Source organism: Microcaecilia unicolor, chromosome 2 (assembly GCF_901765095.1).
Source record: "Microcaecilia unicolor chromosome 2, aMicUni1.1, whole genome shotgun sequence".
NCBI classification, from domain to species: Eukaryota; Metazoa; Chordata; class Amphibia; order Gymnophiona; family Siphonopidae; genus Microcaecilia; species Microcaecilia unicolor.
In genome coordinates this window covers 463,923,503-463,947,269 of record NC_044032.1, presented here as the reverse complement: position 1 = coordinate 463,947,269, position 23,767 = coordinate 463,923,503, and the positions used below count along the sequence as shown (strand labels likewise).

At 44.7% G+C, this 23,767-nt stretch overlaps 1 protein-coding gene across 1 annotated transcript in view; it reads right to left on the bottom strand.

Annotated features, from left to right (window-relative positions):
* C2H20orf194 (chromosome 2 C20orf194 homolog) overlaps positions 1–23,767 on the bottom strand; it is a 441,211-nt gene that overhangs the window by 49,713 nt on the left and 367,731 nt on the right. Inside the window, exons 28-30 of the mRNA XM_030190991.1 lie at positions 19,237–19,362; positions 15,483–15,520; positions 1,183–1,318 (exon numbers count right to left, since the gene is read on the bottom strand). Of these exons, the coding sequence (XP_030046851.1) occupies positions 1,183–1,318; positions 15,483–15,520; positions 19,237–19,362 (300 nt within the window). The remainder of the gene's footprint in view (positions 1–1,182; positions 1,319–15,482; positions 15,521–19,236; positions 19,363–23,767) is intronic.

Below are 23,767 nucleotides of genomic sequence, written 5' to 3'. Positions count from 1 at the left end.
TCCTGATCTACTATGGTCTCTTTTGCAACCTCACGATTGGGATACCCTATTTTCCCTGTTTTGGTGATATCTTTGAAAGATACCTTGTTCTGAACCATGCGTTTTTGAATGATTGTCAGCCTTCCCCTAGGTTCTAGTTTAAAAGCTGCTCTATCTCCTTTATAAATGCTGATGCCAGCAGCCTGGTTCAACCCAGGTTAAGGTGGAGCCCATCCTTCCGGAAAAGGTTCCCCCTTCCTCAGAATGTTGCCCAGTTCCTTACAAATCTAAAAACCCTCATCCCTGCACCATTGCCTCATTCACGTATTGAAACTCCGAAGCTCTGCCTATCTCTTGGGCCATGCACAGGTAGCACTTCATAAAATGCCATAGGTCACAAGGACCATGTATTTTCTGCATTCCTTCCCTTTGGTTACTAGCCCATGGAGTTCTTTGGCTTTCTCCCTTGGGACAGTGTCCAAACTCTACTACATTATGCCCAATGCCATGCATGTATATGCCCATGAAGAAGTAAGTAAGATATGGGTTGTTAGCATAATATTCTGAAAACCCTTTCTCCAAGAAGACACCAATATCTGAGAGAGATCAAGCAGCGAGTCTTGGAACTTTCAGCTTTTTTGAAAGATTCAACCGGAATGGTGAAAAAGCTGTTTTACAAATCCACGAACTTTCTGGACTCTGTACATAGAATCGACTACCTTGTTTACAGGAGAAACAGAGAAGGAGGCCTCCCACATTCTAACCTGAATCTCCTTTAGGATCCTGTGAACGGGCACTATCACAACCTCCTTGTGTGGGTTAAGTAACTGGAGAATATTTAGTGTTTCTGCTCTGAGCATCTCCTCCATCTCTAATTTAAATGGGATGGCATGCACCATCTCACTGAGAACATTGATAAATGAGCACTCCTCTGTTGGGGAGAGACATGTTTCTTGACAGGTAGGGATGGGGATCTGAGAGCAGACCCAGGAACTCCTCTTCAGAGAAGACCTCTGGTTCCTCCTTAGATTGCCAGGAGCACACTGTTTCTATGTAATTGTCATACACAAATAACTTGATTTGAATTTGTAATGCCACATGGAAAAAGAGTGCTAGACCTGAGCACGACAGAATTCAGTATCAGGAAAAACGTTAAAAGGACTTAACATTTTACTCTGTAAAAATGAAACTTAAAAGTATTACCTTGTCACAATCCCTTTCTCTGCTAAAATGAATGCAGCAGAAGGGTTTACATATCGAATAAGACTCTGAAGTTGTACCAGGAATGGGTGTCTCTGTTCTGTAGTCAGATTAGTAAATACTACATTGCTCACCACCCCTGTAAGAAAAAATCAACTACATTATCTACCACAAGAACTGAAGGACAGAAGTAATGCTCACTGATTATTTATTAGCAAGGTGAATTTATGAACAGCTGTAATATGGCTTATTGCCACTACATAGAGAGCAAAGCTAAAAATGAAGGGCTCACTATTTCAAAAGGACTGTGCCAATCAGAATTTTTTTTCAATTTTGTGGGATATATAGAAAGGACCAGAAAATTCAAAGGACATCTTTATACTGGCAGCTGCCATACAGATAAGTTCCTTGTTTATAACTGTCAATGACACTAAACAAGCAACGGATATCATGGAGATGAAGAGAAATAGACAAAGGGCCCTGTTTACTAAGCCGCAATGCAGGCGTACTAATGTTTTTAGCGTGCACCAACACTAGAGACACCCACAGGAATATATGAGTGTCTCTAACGTTAGCGCACACCAAAATGCTAGCGCACCTTAGTAAACAGGGTCCCAGGTACTATTGGAGTGGAGGAGTGGCCTAGTGGTTAGGGTGGTGGACTTTGGTCATGGGGAACTGAGGAACTGAGTTCAATTCCCAGCACAGGCAGCTCCTTGTGACTCTGGGCAAGTCACTTAACCCTCCATTGCCCCTTGTAAGCCGCATTGAGCCTGCCATGAGTGGGAAAGCGCGGGGTACAAATGTAACAAAAAAAAAATCTTCCAATTTAAGACTGCAATTCCTATTAAGTTAAATCAAGAATTGGATTACATCTGTAATGAGGACCCACTGGGTGTACTTTGACATGCTCTGGTCAGCAATTTAACCTTTTATTCTGCTTTTTTTGTATCCTTTTAAATTCTTCTTTACTGTGCTTTTAAATTTCAGATGTTTTTCTTTTATTCTGTTATTGTGTGTCTTTTTTAAGCTCCTTTGTTGATTTTTAATGGTGTATTACTGTTTTGAAGGATGATATTATGAATCCAGCAATTTTTACACTCAGCTTCCCAATGCATTCTGGTACCAATGATGTCATAATTGCAACATTGGAATGCATAAAAATGGCAGCTGGAATACATGAAAATTAAAGTTTTTTTGCATCTTCCAGTGTTTTAAGCTGCATTTTAAGTTAATTTTAATGATTCTAGGAGGGCACGCCCTCTGCTCTCAAATGGCATGCTTCGTTTTAATTTTGGAAGTCGCCAAAAAATCATCATAAAATCTATTGTTTTTAAATTAGAAATAGACTTAATAAAGTCTGTATGCAATACATGTTGCTCCGTTTGGTAGATAAATAGCATGTAAGTGGTTAATATGGTGTTTTAATGGTTGTTTTGCAAAACTTTTATTGAGTTATTTGAATGAGTATAACTCTGACCTTTCTGAGAGATATAAACCCCATAGTAAGCAAGTTAGTTTAGCGAGCAAAGCTGTTACTGGGAAGGAGTGCTGTGCCTTTAAGTCTGGTTTTCATTTTTTGCTTTTTAACTCATGTGCTGCTATCCCTTACCTTTCAATTCATATGCTGCCGCCACTACCTTGTAATTCTGTGAGCTTTAATGATTTGTGCATGGATCTTTTTATACCTGATTTTTTTCTGCCTGGATTCAATTGCTGACTTATTTGGTTGTAATACTCATAGGGTGCCAGCAGCCCTACCTCCACTGAAGGGAAGTGTGCTTTTAAAATTCCCTTTCAGTATGTAGCTGTCTGGAATGATTAGTTGCATGATTCACATTTGGCTCTATAACCAAGATACTACTACTACTTAACATTTCTAGAGCGCTACTAGGGTTACGCAGCGCAGCGAATGCTACATACCTGTAGAAGGTATTCTCCGAGGACAGCAGGCTGATTGTTCTCACTGATGGGTGATGTCCACGGCAGCCCCTCCAATCGGAAAACTTTACTAGCAAAGGCCTTTGCTAGTCCTCGCGCGCCCATGCGCACCGCGCATGCGCGGCTCTCTTCCCGCCCGAACCGGCTCGTGTTCGTCAGTCCCATATGCAGCAAGACAAACAAGGGAAGACACAACGCCAAAGGGGAGGCGGGCGGGTTTGTGAGAACAATCAGCCTGCTGTCCTCGGAGAATACCTTCTACAGGTATGTAGCATTCGCTTTCTCCGAGGACAAGCAGGCTGCTTGTTCTCACTGATGGGGTATCCCTAGCCCCCAGGCTCACTCAAAACAACAAACATGGTCAATTGGGCATCGCAATGGCGAGGACATAACTGAGATTGACCTAACAACTTATCCAACTAACAGAGAGTGTAGCCTGGAACAGAATAAAACATGGGCCTAGGGGGGTGGAGTTGGATTCTAAACCCCGAACATATTCTGAAGCACTGACTGCCCGAACCGACTGTCACGTCGGGTATCCTGCTGCAGGCAGTAATGAGATGTGAATGTGTGGACAGATGACCACGTCGCAGCTTTGCAGATCTCTTCAATAGTGGCTGACTTCAAGTGGGCCACTGACGCAGCCATGGCTCTGACATTGTGAGCCGTGACATGACCCTCAAGAGCCAGCCCAGCCTGGGCGTAAGTGAAGGAAATGCAATCTGCTAGCCAATTGGATGTGGTGCGTTTCCCCACAGCCACTCCCCTCCTGTTGGGATCAAAAGAAAAACAATTGGGCGGACTGTCTGTTGGGCTGTGTCCGCTCCAGATAGAAGGCCAATGCTCTTTTGCAGTCCAATGTGTGCAGCTGACGTTCAGCAGGTCAGGAATGAGGACGGGAAAAGAATGTTGGCAAGACAATTGACTGGTTCAGATGGAACTCTGACACTACCTTTGGCAAGAACTTAGGGTGAGTGCGGAGGACTAATCTGTTATGATGAAATTTGGTGTAAGGGGCCTGGGCTACCAGTGCCTGAAGCTCACTGATTCTACGAGCTGAAGTAACTGCCACCAAGAAAATGACCTTCCAGGTCAAGTACTTCAGATGGCAGGAGTTCAGTGGCTCAAAAGGAGGTTTCATCAGCTGGGTGAGAACGACATTGAGATCCCATGACACTGTAGAAGGTTTGACGGGGGGCTTTGACAAAAGCAAACCTCTTATGAAGCAAACAACTAAAGGCTGTCCTGAGATCGGCTTACCTTCCACACGGTAATGGTATGCACTGATTGCGCTAAGGTGAACCCTTACAGAGTTGGTCTTGAGACCAGACTCAGACAAGTGCAGAAGGTAGTCAAGCAGGGTCTGTGTAGAACAAGAGCGAGGATCTAGGGCCTTGCTGTCACACCAGACGGCAAACCTCCTCCAAAGAAAGAAGTAACTCCTCTTAGTGGAATCTTTCCTGGAAGCAAGCAAAACACGGGAGACACCCTCTGACAGACCCAGAGAGGCAAAGTCTATGCTCTCAACATCCAGGCCGTGAGAGCCAGGGACTGGAGGTTGGGATGCAGAAGCGCCCCTTCATCCTGTGTGATGAGGGTCGGAAAACACTCCAATCTCCACAGTTCTTCGGAGGACAACTCCAGAAGAAGAGGGAACCAGATCTGACACGGCCAAAACGGTGCAATCAGAATCATGGTGCCTCGGTCTTGCTTGAGTTTCAACAAAGTCTTCCCCACCAGAGGTATGGGAGGATAAGCATACAGTAGACCTTCCCCCCGATGCCAGTCTGCCGTGGGCCTGAAGTCTGGAACAGAACTGAGGGACCTTGTGGTTGGCCTGAGATGCAAAGAGATCCACCAAGGGGGTGCCTCACACCTGGAAGATCTGCCGCACTACCCTGGAATTGAGCGACCACTCGTGAGGTTTCATGATCCTGCTCAACCTGTCGGCCAGACTGTTGTTTACGCCTGCCAGGTATTTGGCTTGGAGCAACATGCCGTAACGGCGAGCCCACAGCCACATGCAGATGGCTTCCTGACACAGGGGGCGAGATCCGGTGCCCCCCTGCTTGTTGATGTAATACATGGCAACCTGGTTGTCTGTCTGAATTTGGATAATTTGGTGGGACAGCCGATCTCTGAAAGCTTTCAGAGCGTTCCAGACCGCTCGTAACTCCAGGAGATTGATCTGCAGATCGCGTTCCTGGAGGGACCAGCTTCCTTGGGTGTGAAGCCCATCGACATGAGCTCCCCACCCCAGGAGAGACGCATCCGTAGTCAGCACTTTTTGTGGCTGAGGAATTTGGAAAGGACGTCCCAGAGTCAAATTGGACCAAATCGTCCACCAATACAGGGATTTGAGAAAACTCGTGGACAAGTGGATCACGTCTTCTAGATCCCCAGCAGCCTGAAACCACTGGGAAGCTAGGGTCCACTGAGCAGATCGCATGTGAAGGTGGGCCATGGGAGTCACATGAACTGTGGAGGCCATGTGGCCCAGCAATCTCAACATCTGCCGAGCTGTGATCTGCTGGGACGCTCGCACCCGCGAGACAAGGGACAATAAGTTGTTGGCCCTCGTCTCTGGGAGATAGGCACGAGCCGTCCGAGAATCTAGCAGAACTCCTATGAATTTGAGTCTCTGTACTGGGAGAAGATGGGACTTTGGATAATTTATCACAAACCCCAGTAGCTCCAGGAGGCGAATAGTCATCTGCATGGACTGTAGAGCTCCTGCCTCGGATGTGTTCTTCACCAGCCAATCGTCGAGATAGGGGAACACGTGTACTCCCAGCCTGCGAAGCGCCGCTGCTACGACAGCCAGGCACTTCGTGAACACTCTGGGCACAGAGGCGAGCCCAAAGGGTAGCACACAGTACTGGAAGTGACGTGTGCCCAGCTGAAATCGCAGATACTGTCTGTGAGCTGGCAGTATAGGGATGTGCGTGTAGGCATCCTTCAAGTCCAGAGAGCATAGCCAATCGTTTTCCTGAATCATGGGGAGAAGGGTGCCCAGGGAAAGCATCCTGAACTTTTCCTTGACCAGATATTTGTTCAGGGCCCTTAGGTCTAAGATGGGACGCATCCCCCGTTTTCTTTTCCACAAGGAAGTACCTGGAATAGAATCCCAGCCCTTCTTGCCCGGATGGCACGGGCTCGACCGCATTGGCGCTGAGAAGGGCGGAGAGTTCCTCTGCAAGTACCTGCTTGTGCTGGAAGCTGTAAGATTGAGCTCCCGGTGGGCAATTTGGAGGTTTGGAGGCCAAATTGAGGGTGTATCCTTGCCGGACTATTTGAAGAACCCAACGGTCGGAGGTTATAAGAGGCCACCTTTGGTGAAAAACTTTCAACCTCCCCCCGACCGGCAGATCGCCCGGCACGGACACGTTGATGTTGGCTATGCTCTGCTGGAGCCAGTCAAAAGCGCGCCCCTTGCTTTTGCTGGGGCGCACGCTGCTGACGAGAGCAAGCACGCTGGGGCTTAGCCTGGACCGCAGGCTGTCGAGAAGGAGGATTGTACCTACGCTTACCAGAAGAGTAGGGAACAGTCTTCCTTCCCCCATAAAAACGTCTACCTGAGGAGGTAGATGCTGAAGGCTGCCGGCGGGAGAACTTGTCGAAAGCAGTATCCCACTGGTGGAGCTGCTCTACCACCTGTTCGACTTTCTCTCCAAAAATATTGTCTGCTCGGCAAGGGGAGTCCGCAATCCGCTGCTGGATCCTATCCTCCAGGTCGGAGGCACGCAGCCATGAGAGTCTGCGCATCACCACACCTTGAGCAGCGGCCCTGGATACAACATCAAAGGTATCATATACCCCTCTGGCCAGAAATTTTCTGCACGCCATCAGCTGCCTGACCACCTCCTGAAATGGCTTGGCTTGCTCAGGAGGGAGCTTGTCCACCAAGCCCGCCAACTGCCGCACATTGTTCCGCATATGTATGCTCGTGTAGAGCTGGTAAGACTGGATTTTGGCCACGAGCATAGAAGAATGGTAGGCCTTCCTCCCAAAGGAGTCTAAGGTTCTAGAGTCCTTGCCTGGGGGCGCCGAAGCATGCTCCCTAGAACTCTTAGCCTTCTTTAGGGCCAGATCCACCACACCAGAGTCGTGAGGCAACTGAGTGCGCATCAGCTCTGGGTCCCCATGGATCCGGTACTGGGACTCGATCTTCTTGGGAATGTGGGGATTAGTTAGAGGCTTGGTCCAGTTCGCCAGCAATGTCTTCTTTAGGACATGATGCATGGGTACTGTGGACGCTTCCTTAGGTGGAGAAGGATAGTCCAAGAGCTCAAACATTTCAGCCCTGGGCTCATCCTCCACAACCACCGGGAAGGGGATGGCCGTAGACATCTCCCGGACAAAGGCCGCAAAAGACAGACTCTCGGGAGGAGAAAGCTGCCTTTCAGTGGGATCAGAAGGAAGGCCATCAGACTCCTCGTCAGAGAAATATCTGATGTCCTCCTCCTCCTCCCACGAGGCCTCACCATCGGTATCAGACAAGTTCATGAACCTGTGTCTGAAGCCGTGCCCGGCTCGACTCCGTGGAAACACGGCCACGGTGGGAGTGTCGAGAGGTAGACTCCCTCGCCAGCACCGGCGAAGCTCCCTCCGCCGTCGTCGTCGGGGAGCCTTCCTGGGAGGCGACCGCAGTCGGTACCGCAAGCGGCACCGATGTCGGAGACCTGACCCCGGGCAAGGGGCCAGCCGGCGCCTCACTCGACGGTACCGGTGGCGCAAGCACCCCCAGTACCGGAGGGGAAGGGCGCAACAGCTCTCCCAGGATCTCTGGGAAAACGGCCCGGAGACTCTCGTGCAGAGCGGCTGTGGAGCAAGACATGGAAGCCGATGCAGGCGTCATGGTCAGAGTCTGTTCTGGGCGTGGAGGCTGTTCCGGGCTGTCCAAGGTGGAGCGCATCGACACCTCCTGAACAGAGGGTGAGCGGTCCTCCCGGTGCCGATGCCTACTGGGTGCCGACTCCCTCGGCGGCCCAGAGCTCTCGGTACCGATGCGGGAAGGAGACCGGTGTCGATGCTTCTTTGACTTTTTCAAACGAAGCATGTCACCGGAACTTGCCGGTACCGATGAGGAGGACGTAGAATCCAGCCGTCGCTTCCTCGGGGCCGAGGCCGAAGAAGGTCGGTCTCAGGGGGGCTGTACCGCAGGAGCCCTCAGGGTAGGGGGAGACCCACCCGAAGGCTCACCGCCACCAGCAGGGGAATGGACAGCCCTCATCTGCACTCCAGTCGAAGCACCACCGTCCGACGACATCAGCACTAGTGGAGGTCCCGGTACCACCGACGCCGACGCAGCCTTTCGATGTCTCAGTACCGACGATGCAGAGGGTCGGATGCCTCGATGCCGAGGTCGAACGTCTTGATGGTGTCGACGTCGATGCACTCGATGCCCCCGGTGCTGTTGCCGACGAAGAGCCCAAGAACAACACGTTCCACTGGGCCAATCTCGCTACCTGAGTCCTCTTTTGTAAAAGGGCGCAAAGACTAAAGGTCTGCGGGCGGTGCCCAGCCCCCAGACACGACGCGTGCCTATCAGTGAGCGAGATTACCCGGGTGCACTTCTTGAAGCCGCTGGGAGACTTCGATGACATGGGCGGAAAAATCACGCCGGCGAAATCAAAACTCGTAATGGCAAAATAGGCACCAAAAATAGGGAGAGAAAAAACCCGTACCGAGGCCTCAAAAAAGGCCTACCCCGAAAGCGAAAGGAAACTTACGCGGGGCAAAATCTGGAAGCACGGGAAAGTGGTAAAGACCGTAAAGGTCCTCTTTTTTATTATTATTTTTTTTTTTCAGCGAAAATCGCAAAGACGCGCGAGGGTCGACTTTGAGGGGCGCGAAACGGCGCAAAACACGACCGTCCCGAGCGCGGACAAAAGAAGACTGACGAACACGAGCCGGTTCGGGCGGGAAGACGGCCGCACATGCGCAGTGCGCATGGGCGCGCGAGGACTAGCAAAGGCCTTTGCTAGTAAAGTTTTCTGACTGGAGGGGCTGCCGTGGACGTCACCCATCAGTGAGAACAAGCAGCCTGCTTGTCCTCGGAGAATGTACAATTTAACAAAGAGAGACAATCCCTGCTCAAAGAGCTTACAATCTAATAATAAGATACAGAGCACTATTTGAATGCTGTTTTACAATGAGACACTGAGCATTACTAGAGATATGGACACTATTTATACTGATGCACTATTAAGGTACTTTTAAGTCTTTGGAAGATTTGCATGCTTACACTTTTTAATTATGTATGATTTTATTATGTATGTTATTTATTCTTTTGATATTCAGCAGATAATTTATAGTATCACTTTAATGTTTTTACTATTATTTATTACACTTCAATTATTTATTATCTATTACACTTGGATTATTTATTATTTGCTTTTAGTGTATTTTGGATGCTCATACTATGGTCCTAACTAGATTTATGTTGTATATAGGTTTTGAGTATAGTTGTTTTTAATTTGATGTATGTCTGATTAACAGTCGCTGCCCCTGAAGCAGCCTGCCATAGGCAAAATGTGGCCACATTAGGCTATTTTAATAAAGTTCGCTCTTCTTCATCTTCTTGATCCATTGTCTTTTATTATATGGGTAGCACCACTGAAAACGTCCTCTATCCAATCCAGCTCTATCCGTATGGTGCCTGGGAGGAAAGAGGGCATTCTATCCAACTATATAGATAGCAGTAATACTCTGTTGCCACTATCCATATAGCAGTAGCAGCTACAGATCTACATGTATATTTAGCACCACAGTTTCCAGGGATACCAGTGCAGAATTTGAGAGAAATATTTCAACACTGTGGTCAGCATTTTTACAAAACACTGGCTGTGGGGATTACATACTGACCCGATAATGCCTATTCATTTATTTATGTGCTTGGAGGTGGGGTTAGAGGCAAGCTGGAGGTAATCTAAAAAGTTATCTTGAGATCTGTGAAATTCAGCTGCTGTCCACCTAGCTTACTTTTTAAAGTTAAGTCAGTGAAACCGCAGGCTTTACAGAAGGATGTGGCAGTGCCAGATGCACATAAACATATATTCAGCACCAGTTCTTAAATTGTGTCACCGAATATAGGAATAACACACAAACACTTTATCCAACAACCACCACATCTGAATACCAGGCCCAAAAAAATTTAACCCAGTGATGCGGTATTGAAACAGGGAGTGCCATGGCAACCCCAAAATGTTCTCTCTCCTGCCAATGTGCAGCTGGGCACCAGAACAATCCCCACCTCCTTGCTGCTGTTGCTTTAAACCAAGAGTAGCAGTGGCAAAACAAAGTACCTCCATCACTGGGCCGCACTATGCACAGATGTGGCTGCCAGTCTCACCCTCCCTCTGATGTCTCTTCCTATTCCGGGGCACAGCCGGCAGCTGCACCTGTGCCCAGTGCGGCCTCGCAACAGAGGTACTTTGTTTTGCCACTGCTGCTCTTTGTTTAAAGCAGCAGCAGTGAGGGTTGCAGCAAGAGGGGCGAGACAGAGAGGAGAAAAGATGCTGGATAGAAGGGAAGAAGAAGAGGGCAGATGCTAGATGGAAGGGGGAGAAGAAGAGGGCAGAAGCTACATGGAAGGGGGAGAAGAAGACGGCAGAAGCTACATGGAAGGGGGAGAAGAAGAGGGCAGAAGCTGGATGGAAGGGGGAGAAGAAGAGGGCAGAAGCTGGATGGAAGGGGGAGAAGAAGAGGGCAGAAGCTGGATGGAAGGGGGAGAAGAAGAGGGCAGAAGCTGGATGGAAGGAAGAAAGAGGGCAGATGCTGGATGGAAAGGGGACAGAAAAAGGGCAGATGCTGGATGGAAGGGGGAAGAAAGGGGGCAGATGCTGGATGGGGAGAGAAGATGCTGGATGGAAGGGGGAAGAATGATGGCAGATACTGGATGGGAGAGAGAAGATGATGGACAGAAGGAGGAAGGAAAGACGGCAGATGCTGGATGAGGTAGACAAGATGATGGATGAAAGGAGGGAAGAAAGAGATAATACTGGATGAAAGGAGGGAAGAAAGAGGGATAATACTGGATGAAAGGGGGAGAGAAAGAGGGAAGATACTGGATGGGGAAAGGGAAGACGTTAGATAGAAGGGGGAAGAGAAAGAGGGTGGGTGCTAAATGGAAGGGGGAAGAAAGGGGTAAATGCTAGATGGAAGGGGAAGAGAGAGGGCAAACAATGGATGGAAGGGGAAGAGAAAGAAGGCAGCTGCTGGATAGAACGGGACGAGAAAGGACAGAAGATGTAGAGAAAGGGCAGAGAGAGGACAGACACTGGCTGGAAAGGGGAGAGAGGGCAGACGCTGGAAGGAAGGGGAAAAAGGAAGGCAGATGGATGGAAGAAGCAGAGAGAGAGGGAAGATGCTGAATGGGGCAGAGGCTAGAGTTAGAGATTGGGGAATAAGAGGAAGTAGAATAGGAGAGCTGGGTAGAAGGAAAGAGAGGAAGACACAGCAAAAAGAGGGAAATTGAAGACTAGATAGTATGAAATAATTAAATGTGGACAGAGGCAGAATAAAAATATTGAAGAAAGATGAAAGGAAAAGGCGAGAAATGACAAATGGACAGGAATTCCCGGCAGGAGAGAAGGAAAGTAGAAACCAGAGACTGGGAGAAACAGAATTAGAAAAAGTAAATGTTCAGAAAGAAAAAACAGAAAACAGTCTTATTTTTAGTTTAGGATAAAGTAGTGTGGTAGCTGTGTTAATAAACTTTAATACCTATAAATAGAAAATGGAAATAAGGTGATATCTTTTTATTGGACTAAATTTAATACATATTTTACTAACTTTCGGAGACCAAAACCTCCTTCCTCAGGTCAGGACAGGACACCATAATAGAAGTATACTGTCCTGATCTGGAGAAGATGGTTTTGGCCTCTGAAAACTAATTGAAAAATGTAGTAAGTTCAAGAAAATGGTATCGTTGCATTTTCCATTTTTTTGTTGCATTTGTTAATTTGTAATACGATTGGAATATATCAGCTTTTTAAATTTATGTCCACTGTCTTTATATTTTGCCCAGTATAGTTAGAGAAGCATCACTGTTTCTCTTTCTCTGGTGTTCTGTGTATGCAGAGTCTGGCTTCTTAGGAGTTCAGTTTAATTTCTGTCGACATATTTCTATTTTTAGTTTATGATTACTTATTCTATACTGGGTAAGGATCTATCTGTATTCTGTCTGTGCGAAAGAGACATGGTTTTCTGTTAGCATTGTTTGTGCAAGATTGATCTGTGCAAACAATGCTAACAGTTTTCCAATAGATTTACCTTTTAGTTTTATGGTTATGGTGTTTACATTTTAGTGGTTATGGTGTTGTCTTTTTCTGTGTGACTCATGGAAGTTACTGCCATTATCATATGAAAGCATTGCTCTGTAGGTCCTGAGTGACATTTAATGTTTTGTACCCACAGGATTTCTGTTAAAGTGCCACTGAACATCACTGCTCATGTAACCAACAGGAAGATGGTGGACTGGGGAGCTAGGGCTGACTGAGAGCCAAGTGTTAAAGTATCTGCGTATAATTTCAGAATACTGCAAACACTAATATTTTGTATTATTTGGTTGTGCATTTTTTTTTTGTACATAATTCTCTAGAGTGCATTCAGTGTGCATAATAGCATCAGTAACAGAGGCACTGGGAAAGGGAAAATTTTTTTTTCTAAAGTTTGGTGCTCATACAGGGAGAGTAGGGTTCCCTCTAAGCAGTGCTACACATCCAGCAGCTGAGTAAAATTCAGAGTAGCTACAGTTAAAATACAGGCAAACAAGTAGGGAAAGCACAAATAAAACATGGTTCATCGAAGTCTTTCCAATCTCCCTGTGAGTTTTTATGTATGTGTATGTGTGTGCGAACACATCTGTGTACGTAACTGTGAGAAATGCTCACAGGATAATGTAATGGAAAAGTTTTGCTCACATCAACTCACTCCTTAAAGGAAACATTGTATCCCTTCTTCCCTGCTCCCCCATGAGGGGTTTCCTTTTTTTTTTAATTTTCACTTCCCTCTCCTGGGGCTGTAAAACTGCAGAAAGGCATTGTAACCAGCCAGCGTGGATCCTTGAGCATCTAAGCATACTCAAGGTCGGCTGGCTTCTGCACCATCCAAAACAGGAAGTTCGGATGTGATGGGATCCAGCAGGTCTTTAGCATGTGCATATGGAGAGAAACTGGACACTATGGAGTGGGGGAGGGAAGGAGTGAGATGCTGAACATGTGGAGTTGAAAGGCAGGGAAGGAGAAAAATGCTGGATAACATGGGGTGGCTATGAGATGGTAGGTAAGGTAAGGGGGGAGGTTGGGGTGAAGGAGGGTGGGTTTTGGAACTGGGGATGCAGTGGAGTCAGGGGGCAAAGCTGGAGGGGGAGAGCTTGGGCCCCCCAAACATAAAAGTGCTCTGCTGCCCCTGCAATGATGTATCTGAGACTGACAAGTGTGTGCTAAAACACTGTAATGTTCTACAACTGCAAAACTTTTTATTTAAGAGTAGTCTTTATTAACACTTAACTAGGGAATAGTCTGCTTCGCAAGTAACATATTTAACAAAAGTCAACAACATATTAAAGTGTACATACAATTTGAAAATCTTTTACTCAACCCCCCCCCCCCCCCCCCCCATACAACCTGCAAAATGTTTAAAAGCAACAAGGTCAATATTTAAAGTGATTTAACCAGGCAGGAGAGGACTCTATCTATATTATACTGCTGAATATCAGCTTTAAGCACCTAAGATAAGAACATAAGAATAGCCATACTGGGCAGATCAATGGTCCATCTTGCCCAGTATCTTGCTTCCAAATTGGCCAATCTAGGTCACAAGAACCAGGCAGAAACCCAATTAGTAGCAACATTTCATGCTACCAATCCTGGGGCAAGCAGCGGCTTCCCCATGTCTGTCTCAATAGCAGACTATGGAGTTTTCTTCCAGGAATTTATCCAAACTTTTTTATGTTAAACTGTACCTGCTGTACACCGCCTTGGGTGACTCTTCATAAAGGCAATTAAATCCCAATAACTAACTAACTAAGGGCCCCATTTATTAAGCCACATTAGAGGCGTGTTAGTGCTTTTAGAGTGCGCTAACCATTAGCGTGTGCTGTGTAGGTGCCCACAATATTCCTATGGGTGCCTACACAGCATGTGCTAATTTTATGCACGCGCTAAAAACGCTAGCGCACCTTAGTAAACAGAGCCCTAAATATGATAACCGCTGTTACCACATCCTCTGGTAGCGAGTTCCAGAGCTTAACTATTCTTTGAGTGAAAAAATATTTCCTCCTATTTGTTTTAAAACTATTTCCATGTAATTTAACCAAGTGTCCCCTGGTCTTTGTACCGTTTGAAAGAGTGAAAAATCGATTCACTTCTACAAGTTCTACACTACTCAGGATTTTATAGACCTTAACCACATCTCTCCTCAGCTGTCTCTTTTCCAAGCTGAAGAGCCTAACCTCTTTAGCCGTTCCTCATATGGGAAGCGTTCCATCCCCTTTATCATTTTGATCGCTCTTCTTGGAACCTTTACTAATTCTGCTGTATTTTTTTTTTTTAGATATGGCGAACAGAATTGAAGGCAATACTCAAGGTGAGGTCACACCATGGAGCAATACAGAGGCATTATAATATTCTTGGTCTTATTTTGCATCCCTTTCCTAATAATTCCTAGCATCCTGTTTGCTTTTTTTGCCCACTGCCACACATTGGGCAGAAGATTTCAGCATATTGTCTACAATGACACCTAGATCTTTTCTTGAGTGCTGACTCCTAAGGTGGACCCTAGCATCAGGTAACTATGATTTGGACTATTCTTCCCAATGTGCATCACTTTGCATTTGTCCGCATTAAATTTCATCTGTCATTTGTATGTCCAGTCTTCCAGTTTCCTAAAGTCTTCCTGCAATTTTTCATAATCCGCATGTGTTTCGACAACCTTGAATGATTTTGCATCATCTACAAATTTAATCTCCTCACTCGTTCCATTTTCCATATCATTTATAAATATGTTAAATAGAACTGGTTCCAGTACAGATCCCTGCGGCACTCCACTATTCACTGTGTTAAAATAATATATCATCTAATGACTGGTGGCAAAATCACTGTTTTTACAGTTGCCTATAGCCACCCAATCTCTATTTCTTCTGAAGTGTGGTGTCACATGAGCAAGTACTTATAAAGCTTGGTGGCCAAATCAGTTTCTGTGATTACTATTCCATCTCATATTTCATTTTTTATTTTTAGATAACAAGATACAGGATAAACAGGGGACCTCAAAGTGAAAGATAATGTTTTAACTAATAACCATTTTGGACACAGTTTCTAACATAATTTGACAAAGAAATTAAATATCTTACTCACCTTGTGAACACTGGTCCAAGAATTTTGGGAAAAAAAACCTAAGAAGAAAACAGAAAATTTCAGAAAATAAAGAGACTGACATCCAAAAGGATTTATGCATTTAGCTTCAGAGTAAGCCTCATAATTCTTGTTTTAAAGATCTGGAACCAGCCGATGCATAACTACTGCGGACAGAAGGAATAGGAGGTATTTTAGCAGCATAGATTTAACTGAATTAACTGAACCAGATCGCAGTGGTATTCAACTGCTAACCTATTAAGTTTATACATTAAGTAGGACCACACAAATAGATATCCTACCTTAATGACTCTGGGCAAGTCACTTAACCCTCCATTGCCCCATGTAAGCCGCATTGAGCCTGCCATGAGTGGGAAAGCACGGGGTACAAATGTAACAAAAAAAAAAAAACTTATCTGTTAAAGGTAGACAAAGAGGTGGAGCCAGAAGGGAACGGGGATGGGATTTTATATAACGCCTTTCCATGGTTACAACCAAAATGGTTTACATATTATATATAGGTTCTTATTTTGTACCTGGGGCAGTGGGAGGGTTAAGTGACTTGCCCAGAGTCACAAAGTGCTTCAGTGGGACTTGAACCCAGTTCTTAGCCCACTGTACTAAAGATTAGGCTACTTTTCTAAGGTATTCATCCAAATGTACTGAAGAAATTTAGGGAAATTCTGTTGGCTTCACTATCTGACCTTTTCAATACTTTTTTTTTTTAGAGATGGGAGTGGCCCACCAGGACTGGAGAAGGGTGGATGTGGCCCCTCTCCAGAAAGCAAAAGTAAGAGAGGGACTGGGAACTACAGGTCAGTTAGTCTGTGGTGAATAAATAAATGGAAATGCTTCTAAAACTGAAGATGGATCCAAAAGTGCTCGGATTGAATTTAAAATAGCTTGTTTAGTATTTAACATTTTACTTGGTTTAAGATTTTTTTTTTGTATACAACTTTTAACCTACTCTGTGGTAAGGCACACTTATCGTTTTAATTCTACTTTAACTCTAGGTTACTCTAGTACTAAAGATATTCATTTTAAGGCCTTTTGGATAGCTCTTAAGATTCAATCAAGTAAAATTTAGATAATATAATTATTCAGATAAAGACTTTACCCACTTACCTACATTTCCGTAAAGCTTTGAAAATGTATTTCATAAATATTTTAATATCTGATTTATAAAAGGCCTGTTTCTGACACAAATGAAACGGGCGCTAGCAAGGTTTTCCTCGGAGTGTGTATGTTTGAGAGAGTGTGTGTGAGAGAGAGTGAATGTGCGTGTGACAGAGAGAGTGAGACTGGGTGCGAGTGTGCCTGTGAGAGAGAGAGTGTGTGAGAATGAGTGTGTGTGCCATGGGCCCCCTTCCCTCTGAGTTCCAGGGTCATCCCCCTCCCTTCCTCCGAGTTCCAGGGTCGTCCCTCCCTCCGAGTTCCAGGGTCGTCCGTCTCCTCCCTCCGAGCTCCAGGGTCATTCCCTACCTCCCTCCGAGTCCCAGGGTCTTCTCCCCCTCCCTCTGAGTTCCAGAGTCTTCCCCCTCCCTCCCTCCCTTTGCATAACTCTGTGGCTCGTTTTCTGTATAAGGTGTGGAAATACGATATCACTCCTCTTTTCCTTCAGTTGCACTGGCTCCAGTACACTTCAGATGTTTGTTCAAATTTTATGCCTGACCCATAAAGCGCTTCATCTCAGTACACCAGCTTATCATACCTCTGTTGTAACACCGTACACCACTCTCCTGACCTCTGTTTACTGGATTCCCACTCTTTGGTTCTCCCCTCTCCCAGATTTGCAGATTATGAATCCACTCATTCGTCTGCTTTCTATTTCCTGGCATCTTCACTTTGAAATTCACTCCCTCCTCACATTCGTTCTGAATTGTCATTTAAAAAATTTAAAAATTCCCAAAAGCCTCGGGGTTTTAAATGTACCAGATTTTAAGCTTTATCATTTGGCCTTTCAGGTGTCTCAGACCAAACAATAGTACTCATCTTTGTCAACTGATACCCCCAGATGGGTAATTTTCGAAAGAGAACAAATATTTCCTCTACCACTGAATCTACTTCTGACCATGAACAGATTCAGATATGCTCCACATCATCTGATGATAAAGAACTCAGCGCGCTCAGTAAACTCTGTGTGTTCTCTCTTAAAGTTTAAATGGTCAAACTCTGTTGATATTTCTATTTGGTATAACTCTATGTTTTCGCTCAAAGCCTCTCCTAGTCTCCGCAAAATATGGTACTTCGCTAATATTTGGTCACCAATGCATTTATTGTCAGGTGTTAATGTTATTCCTTTTCAGGATTGTAGTGCTTGTCACTACATTCCTCACTTGCATAGAACGTTTTGGGAACATCTGACTCAGATCATTGAAAGTCTCTATCCTGCGTCACCAGATCGTCAATCCACAGTCTCCAGTTTCAGCAATCTATGTCAATCCCTCATGAGCCCAAAGTCTGCATCTAAATTGTATAAACTCGTGCAATTGTCAAAACCTAACATATGTTCTGACCTTAATTCTGCATGGGAAAATGAACTAAACGTCTCGCTGTCCAGTAAGGAGTGGGATCTTTTTTGGACAAAAACTATGCGATCCTCCTTTTCAGCTGCTCTTCTACAGTCCACCTACTATATTGTCCATAAATCCTACTGGATGCCTGTAAAACTTGCTAAAGTAAAACAAAGTACCTCAAATCTATGTTGGTCATGTCAATCTGAAGTGGGTTCACTAGATCATTTGCTTTTTTCCTGTTGTAATTTGCAATCATACTGACGTTCAGTTTGGGGCACTATTCAGAAGATATTTAAAATTCAAGATACTCTGTCCATTAAAATACTAATCCTCAAAGCTTCAACTCCTGGCCTGCCAATCCCTCAAAAAATATCTTAAATTGTTTAACTTAATGATTTCTCTTGCCCTACATCTGATTGCACTGCATTGGAAAAATAATCAGCTTGTTTCGTTTCATGAATGGTGGAACCTGCTGTGTTCATACAGGCGATATGAGAAAATAGCTGCCATAAGGTTTGGTCATGTCTTGTCCTTTTATAAAGCATGGTCACTGCTAGGTAGCTATATAATCCTGCAAAAGGGAATTAACTTCCTAATAGTATGTTTGTATATGCTGTTCTACTTTATTTTTACCAACCCACTGTCACATTTATTTTTTATTTTTTCTTAATTCAATAATATATGCAGATGCATGTTTCTACAAATATTGTATTGTTTAAAATTAATAAAGTTAAAAAATTTTTTTTAATAAAATAAAATTTTACTAAAAACTTATCTTTTGACAGAGCTTTTAAATCTCTTGTCATAAGGGCTTGGAGTTTCAAGGTGGTCTGAGTATCCCAACAGCTTACTCACATGTGTCTAACCTCCTTTTGCTTCCCATTAAATATGTATGATTATTTCTTTGCCGACTGGTCTTTTCCTATGCTGTTTATTTTTGATGCTCTTTTCATTTTTCTCTCTTAACTTTTATTGTTTTAATTGTTAGCCACCATGGCCTGCATTCAGAAATGGTGGAATATCAAGCTTTTTAAATAAATATAAACATAACAATACCTTTCTAATATTTGAATGTCTGTATCATATCACTCCACATATATAATTAGCATTAAAATGTACTATAATGTTAACTCAGGTTAGTAAATGAGGTCTCATTTGCGGCTTAATGAAGACATTAACAAAATGCAACACACATTTGTACAGATGCAATGATTCATATTTTATCAGTATTTCCACTGCACCTGTGTTCCATATAGCAGCTAAGAGGATCTACACAAGTAGTGACTGAACCGATGATGAAAGAAGATTTAACAGCGAGATCAGGGTGGGTTTGTAGTGCCTGCACAACATCAATGACATCTGTATATCTGGAAGAACAACAAAGAGAAGACATGTGAAATGACTATTAAATGCAAAAACTTTTTCAGCAGCTTATCGCTGTGACTGAGTTCAAGGCTTTGAAGAAAATGTTTGCTTGAGCAATGAGAAGATGCAAAAGCAATACAGGCATGCAGAGTCCATCTGCTTGCACCTCACAGTCATGTGAGCCAGAGAAAATGTAATACATGACTTTGATTAACTTAGATCAATCATGCCAGAGTTACACATTTGAGAGATACAGAAATATTTCACTCTTCTTGGTGATGGAAGGCTAGATTTCAAGATTCGTTAGGTATATGGTATTTATTAAATCAGAATAAATTTACTACTATATGTCCTACAAAGTATTATTTTTACATTTCAAACATTTTTATTGAGAACTCCACAAAATATACAGGCTCGTTTATCACAATATTAACAACCAGTATATACCAGTCTTTACTAAGTGTAAGTATACAACCATTCTCAACGTTTACTTCTCTTACCGTATTATTAACCCTCCCTCTTCCCCCCCTCCCCTCTTTGCGTTAACATTTTTATATATTGAAGACAGGTCAAATTAAACAATTTCATATTAAACTGCACCTCATTTAAGCAAGCAATGTGTGCAACATCATTCCCAAGGCTAACCCATCTTCAGTTTGTCCTTCCTCTCTCCCTCTCCCCAAATCCAACAGACTACAAACTATAGCTTATTATTCAAAAAGTGATGTCCAGAGACAGACAGAGGAACGAATCCCCAAACATGCCCTAACTGCAAATTATGATCTACTTTGCCAAACCAATACAGAACCCCCCCCTCCGCTTCTATTAAACTCTGCGGGTATTAATAACTAATAGTGGTACAAAACCTTGTCACTTAACCTCACACCCAAAATCCCAATGAGCTCTGTACTAACTTTGAAGGCCTGTCTATACCTTACCAACTCCGCCCCCCCTACCCACCCCTCCACCCCCCAGACCTCCCCTCTCCTAACTTACCCCTCCCCCCCCAGGAACCTTAGGGAACCCTTCTTTAACAAGGTATAAACTCATCCTTCATTAAGGAGTAAACTGCGTCCTCTGGGGCATAAGATCTGCAGATAAGGCCCCCAAATTGCCAGAAGAGAGATTCTCTCCCTCTGTGAGAGCCTAGAATCTCCAGCCTCCCAAGATACCAACAAATGCAGCTGGGTCCTCCAGTGCCAATACGCTGGAGGATCCTTAACCGTCCAGTACTGTAAGATACATTTCCTAGCTAATAGGCACATCTTGCGGAGCATCAGTGTCTCAAAACGATTTTTACCTCTAAAAGGTCCCCGGAATATCCAAAAGTAATTGTTCTACTGTCCCCAAAACAGGAATCCCCAGCTGCCCTTCCCAGAAACCTCAGACTTGACTCCAGAACCTCCTCAAGGATGGGCAACTCCAGAGCATATGTAGCAGAGTGCCGGGACTCCTCCCACACTTAAGACATTCTGGACTTTGATTCCCTCCAATGTGCGCCAATTGAGAGGTAGCCACATATCCTCTGTAAATACATCGGTATGCACATTCTCTCATTCGGGCATCTGACACTAACAAGGGTATTCTTGCTATCGATTTGGTTATAACCCATGATGCCACTGACGAGCCCAGTTCCTTTTCCCAAGCTCTCTTCAGGGGCTCATAGTCCCTGGGGGGCTGCCACCTTGCTAGTGTTTTAAAGAGCAACGAAATGGTGATCTCTCCCTCACCCATGGACTGAAAAAAATCTTGTAGCTTACTCCCCAGCTGTGTTCCCAGAGGGTCTCCAGTCAAGGAAGCAACATAATGCCTCACCTGTCGTATAGCAAATCTATTACCCCAGGAATCCCCCACCCTGCTCATCAATTCCTCATCTGAGAAGGGCTGCCCATCTCCGCCCACCAGATGTGCCAGATGTGAAATCCCCCGATGTGCCTACTCAACAAACTGACGACTCGACAGCTCAGGTATGAAATCACTGTTCCCACATATGGTAAGTTGATCTGTCACTGCCGGATCTCCCTCAAGCCGCCGAACAAGCGCACCCCACACCTCTCGGAGCGGCTGCATCACATTATTGTTTAGTCCCCCAGGAAGGTTCCGTGTTTTGTGGTGCAGGAGCGAGAAAAGCTGATAGGACGCCAAGTATGCCGTCTCTAGCGCTATGGGAGTGTACCGCTGTGTGCCCAAATACCAATCTCCTAAATGACGCAGTTGACACGCCTGGTTATACAGCGCCAGGTCTGGCACACCCACCCTACCTCGGTTCCAACCTCCTATTAAATGTGAGAAGCGAATTCTAGGTTTCTTACCCCTCCAGCAGAACTTCGACACTAATTTATAGAAACTCTTCAGATCTTTACGGCGCAGCCAGAGTGGTATTGTCTGTAGCACATAAAGTCATTTAGGGAATAACACCATTTTTATCAAGTTTACTCTGCCTAGCAGTGATAACGGCAAATCCTGCCAGCCTTGTAACACGTTTCGGGTCAAAGTATTATTTTTACATAAGTTATACCAATTACATGCGTTAATTTTCCATCAACAAGAGGTGGATTTTAGAAGTTGGCCAGTTAAGCCTTGCCAATTAAAAACTGACTCCACTCTAACGGGTCTAACTTTATCAGTTAAAATAAAGGTGGCTGTAGTAAAGTGATTAGGTTTGGGGCAGGGGCCTAGCCAGAACTGACATTGGGGGGGGGAGGGCTAGAGTTAACATGGGGGGGGGGGGGGCACTAGGCATATAGGTGTGAGTAGTGCTTGGTATACTCCTACATAATGCCTTAGAGTGCACTTGATAATGGATTTCCAAGTAAATCAACATAAACCACATGCACACTTATGGAAACCTTAGAAACACTGACATTTTTAAATGAAGTTGAATTATCCCATGACTTAAATGTTGCCATTATAGTAGACTTGAGTCTGGTCAACCTCTCAGCACACATCACAGTATCCTGGAAAATAATTACTGCAGTGGAACAAATCCCTCAACTTTACTTTATAAGAAATATAAAATACCTTATTAAGCTGTACTAATAAAATAAGTCTTCTTGTCCCTTCCTCTGGTTCTACTGCTTTCTCTCCTTTCTGAAGCTGACATGAACCAGTTCAAGTCCCTGGAGTTCCTTCCACCCCCTTCTCCTTATAAACATACACATACCAGAACAAGCATCGATACACGAATTGCAAAAGTAAACAACATCTTCTACAGAGTACATCCAAAGACTAATTTTTATTTTCTCATTTCCAGCTTCCAACATTCTAGACAGCAGATGTACAGATCAGCAGGATCCAAAGCAGCCCAAAACAAGTAGTCAGAAACAACACAGTTTATACCAATTGTTCAACCACCCTTAGGATTCACCTTTGGGTTTATAAAGCAAACCCACGTGCACATCAGTTCAGCCACCTTTTTGAAGCTTGGACCTCAAAAAAAAGGGACCAAGTAAAAGCGGCCAAATGCTCTTCATCGCCGGGTTTTTTTTTTCCATTATGGGCTAAAGCCGGCCATTTCGTAACCCCGCCCATGCCCCGCCTTCACATCGCTGCCAACACGCCCCCTTGAACTTTCGCCGGCTCTGCGACGGGAAAGCGGCGATGGTGTCAAAATAGCTGCTTTCGATTATACCGATTTGGCCGCTTTTGTGAGATCGCCGGTCATCTCCCGATTTGTGTCGGAAGATGGCCGGCGATCACTTTCGAAAATGAGCTGGCTAGTGTATGTTTTGGCGGCCCTTTACTAGATGAACAACACAAGTGGTCCTTTACTAGGTGAAAACATCTCTGCATGCATGCAAGCGGTCCCCATAACCAGCCCCTCCCAAATGACACAATGATTTACAATTTAGAACTAATTACTTAATGCTTCTCCTATGTACCCCCGCATGCTGTAAAGCTGGCATGTTTGAAAATATAAGCGAGATCAAATAAAAATGTTACCAACAATAAAGGACAACAACATGGATAGAGCAGCTCATAGGTTTGCTTGTTTTGGGTGAATGGGAATGACAGCTGCGCAGAGGAGAGGGAAAGGGAGACCAGCTTAATTGGCTTCAGATTTTTGACATCGCCTGTTCCGGCTCCCTGCACCGCTGTCCTTCACTGCTCCCCTTCTTCAATTTTCTGGGCTACCGGTAGCGTCAGTAAGGTAAACACACTGTTTTCAGTGGCCCAGGAAGCTCTTCCTCTGTTGTAACGTCCCGCCTGGGCAGGACAGGAAATTGTAGCAGAGCAGAGGGAAAGCTTTCAGCCGCTGAAGGCAGTGTGTTTACCCTACTGACGCTGCCAGTGGCCCGGAAAATTGAAAAGGGAAGGGAAATGGGACTTGATATACCGCCTTTCTGAAGTTTTTGCAACTACATTCAAAGCGGTTTACATATATTCTGGTACTTATTTTGTACCAGG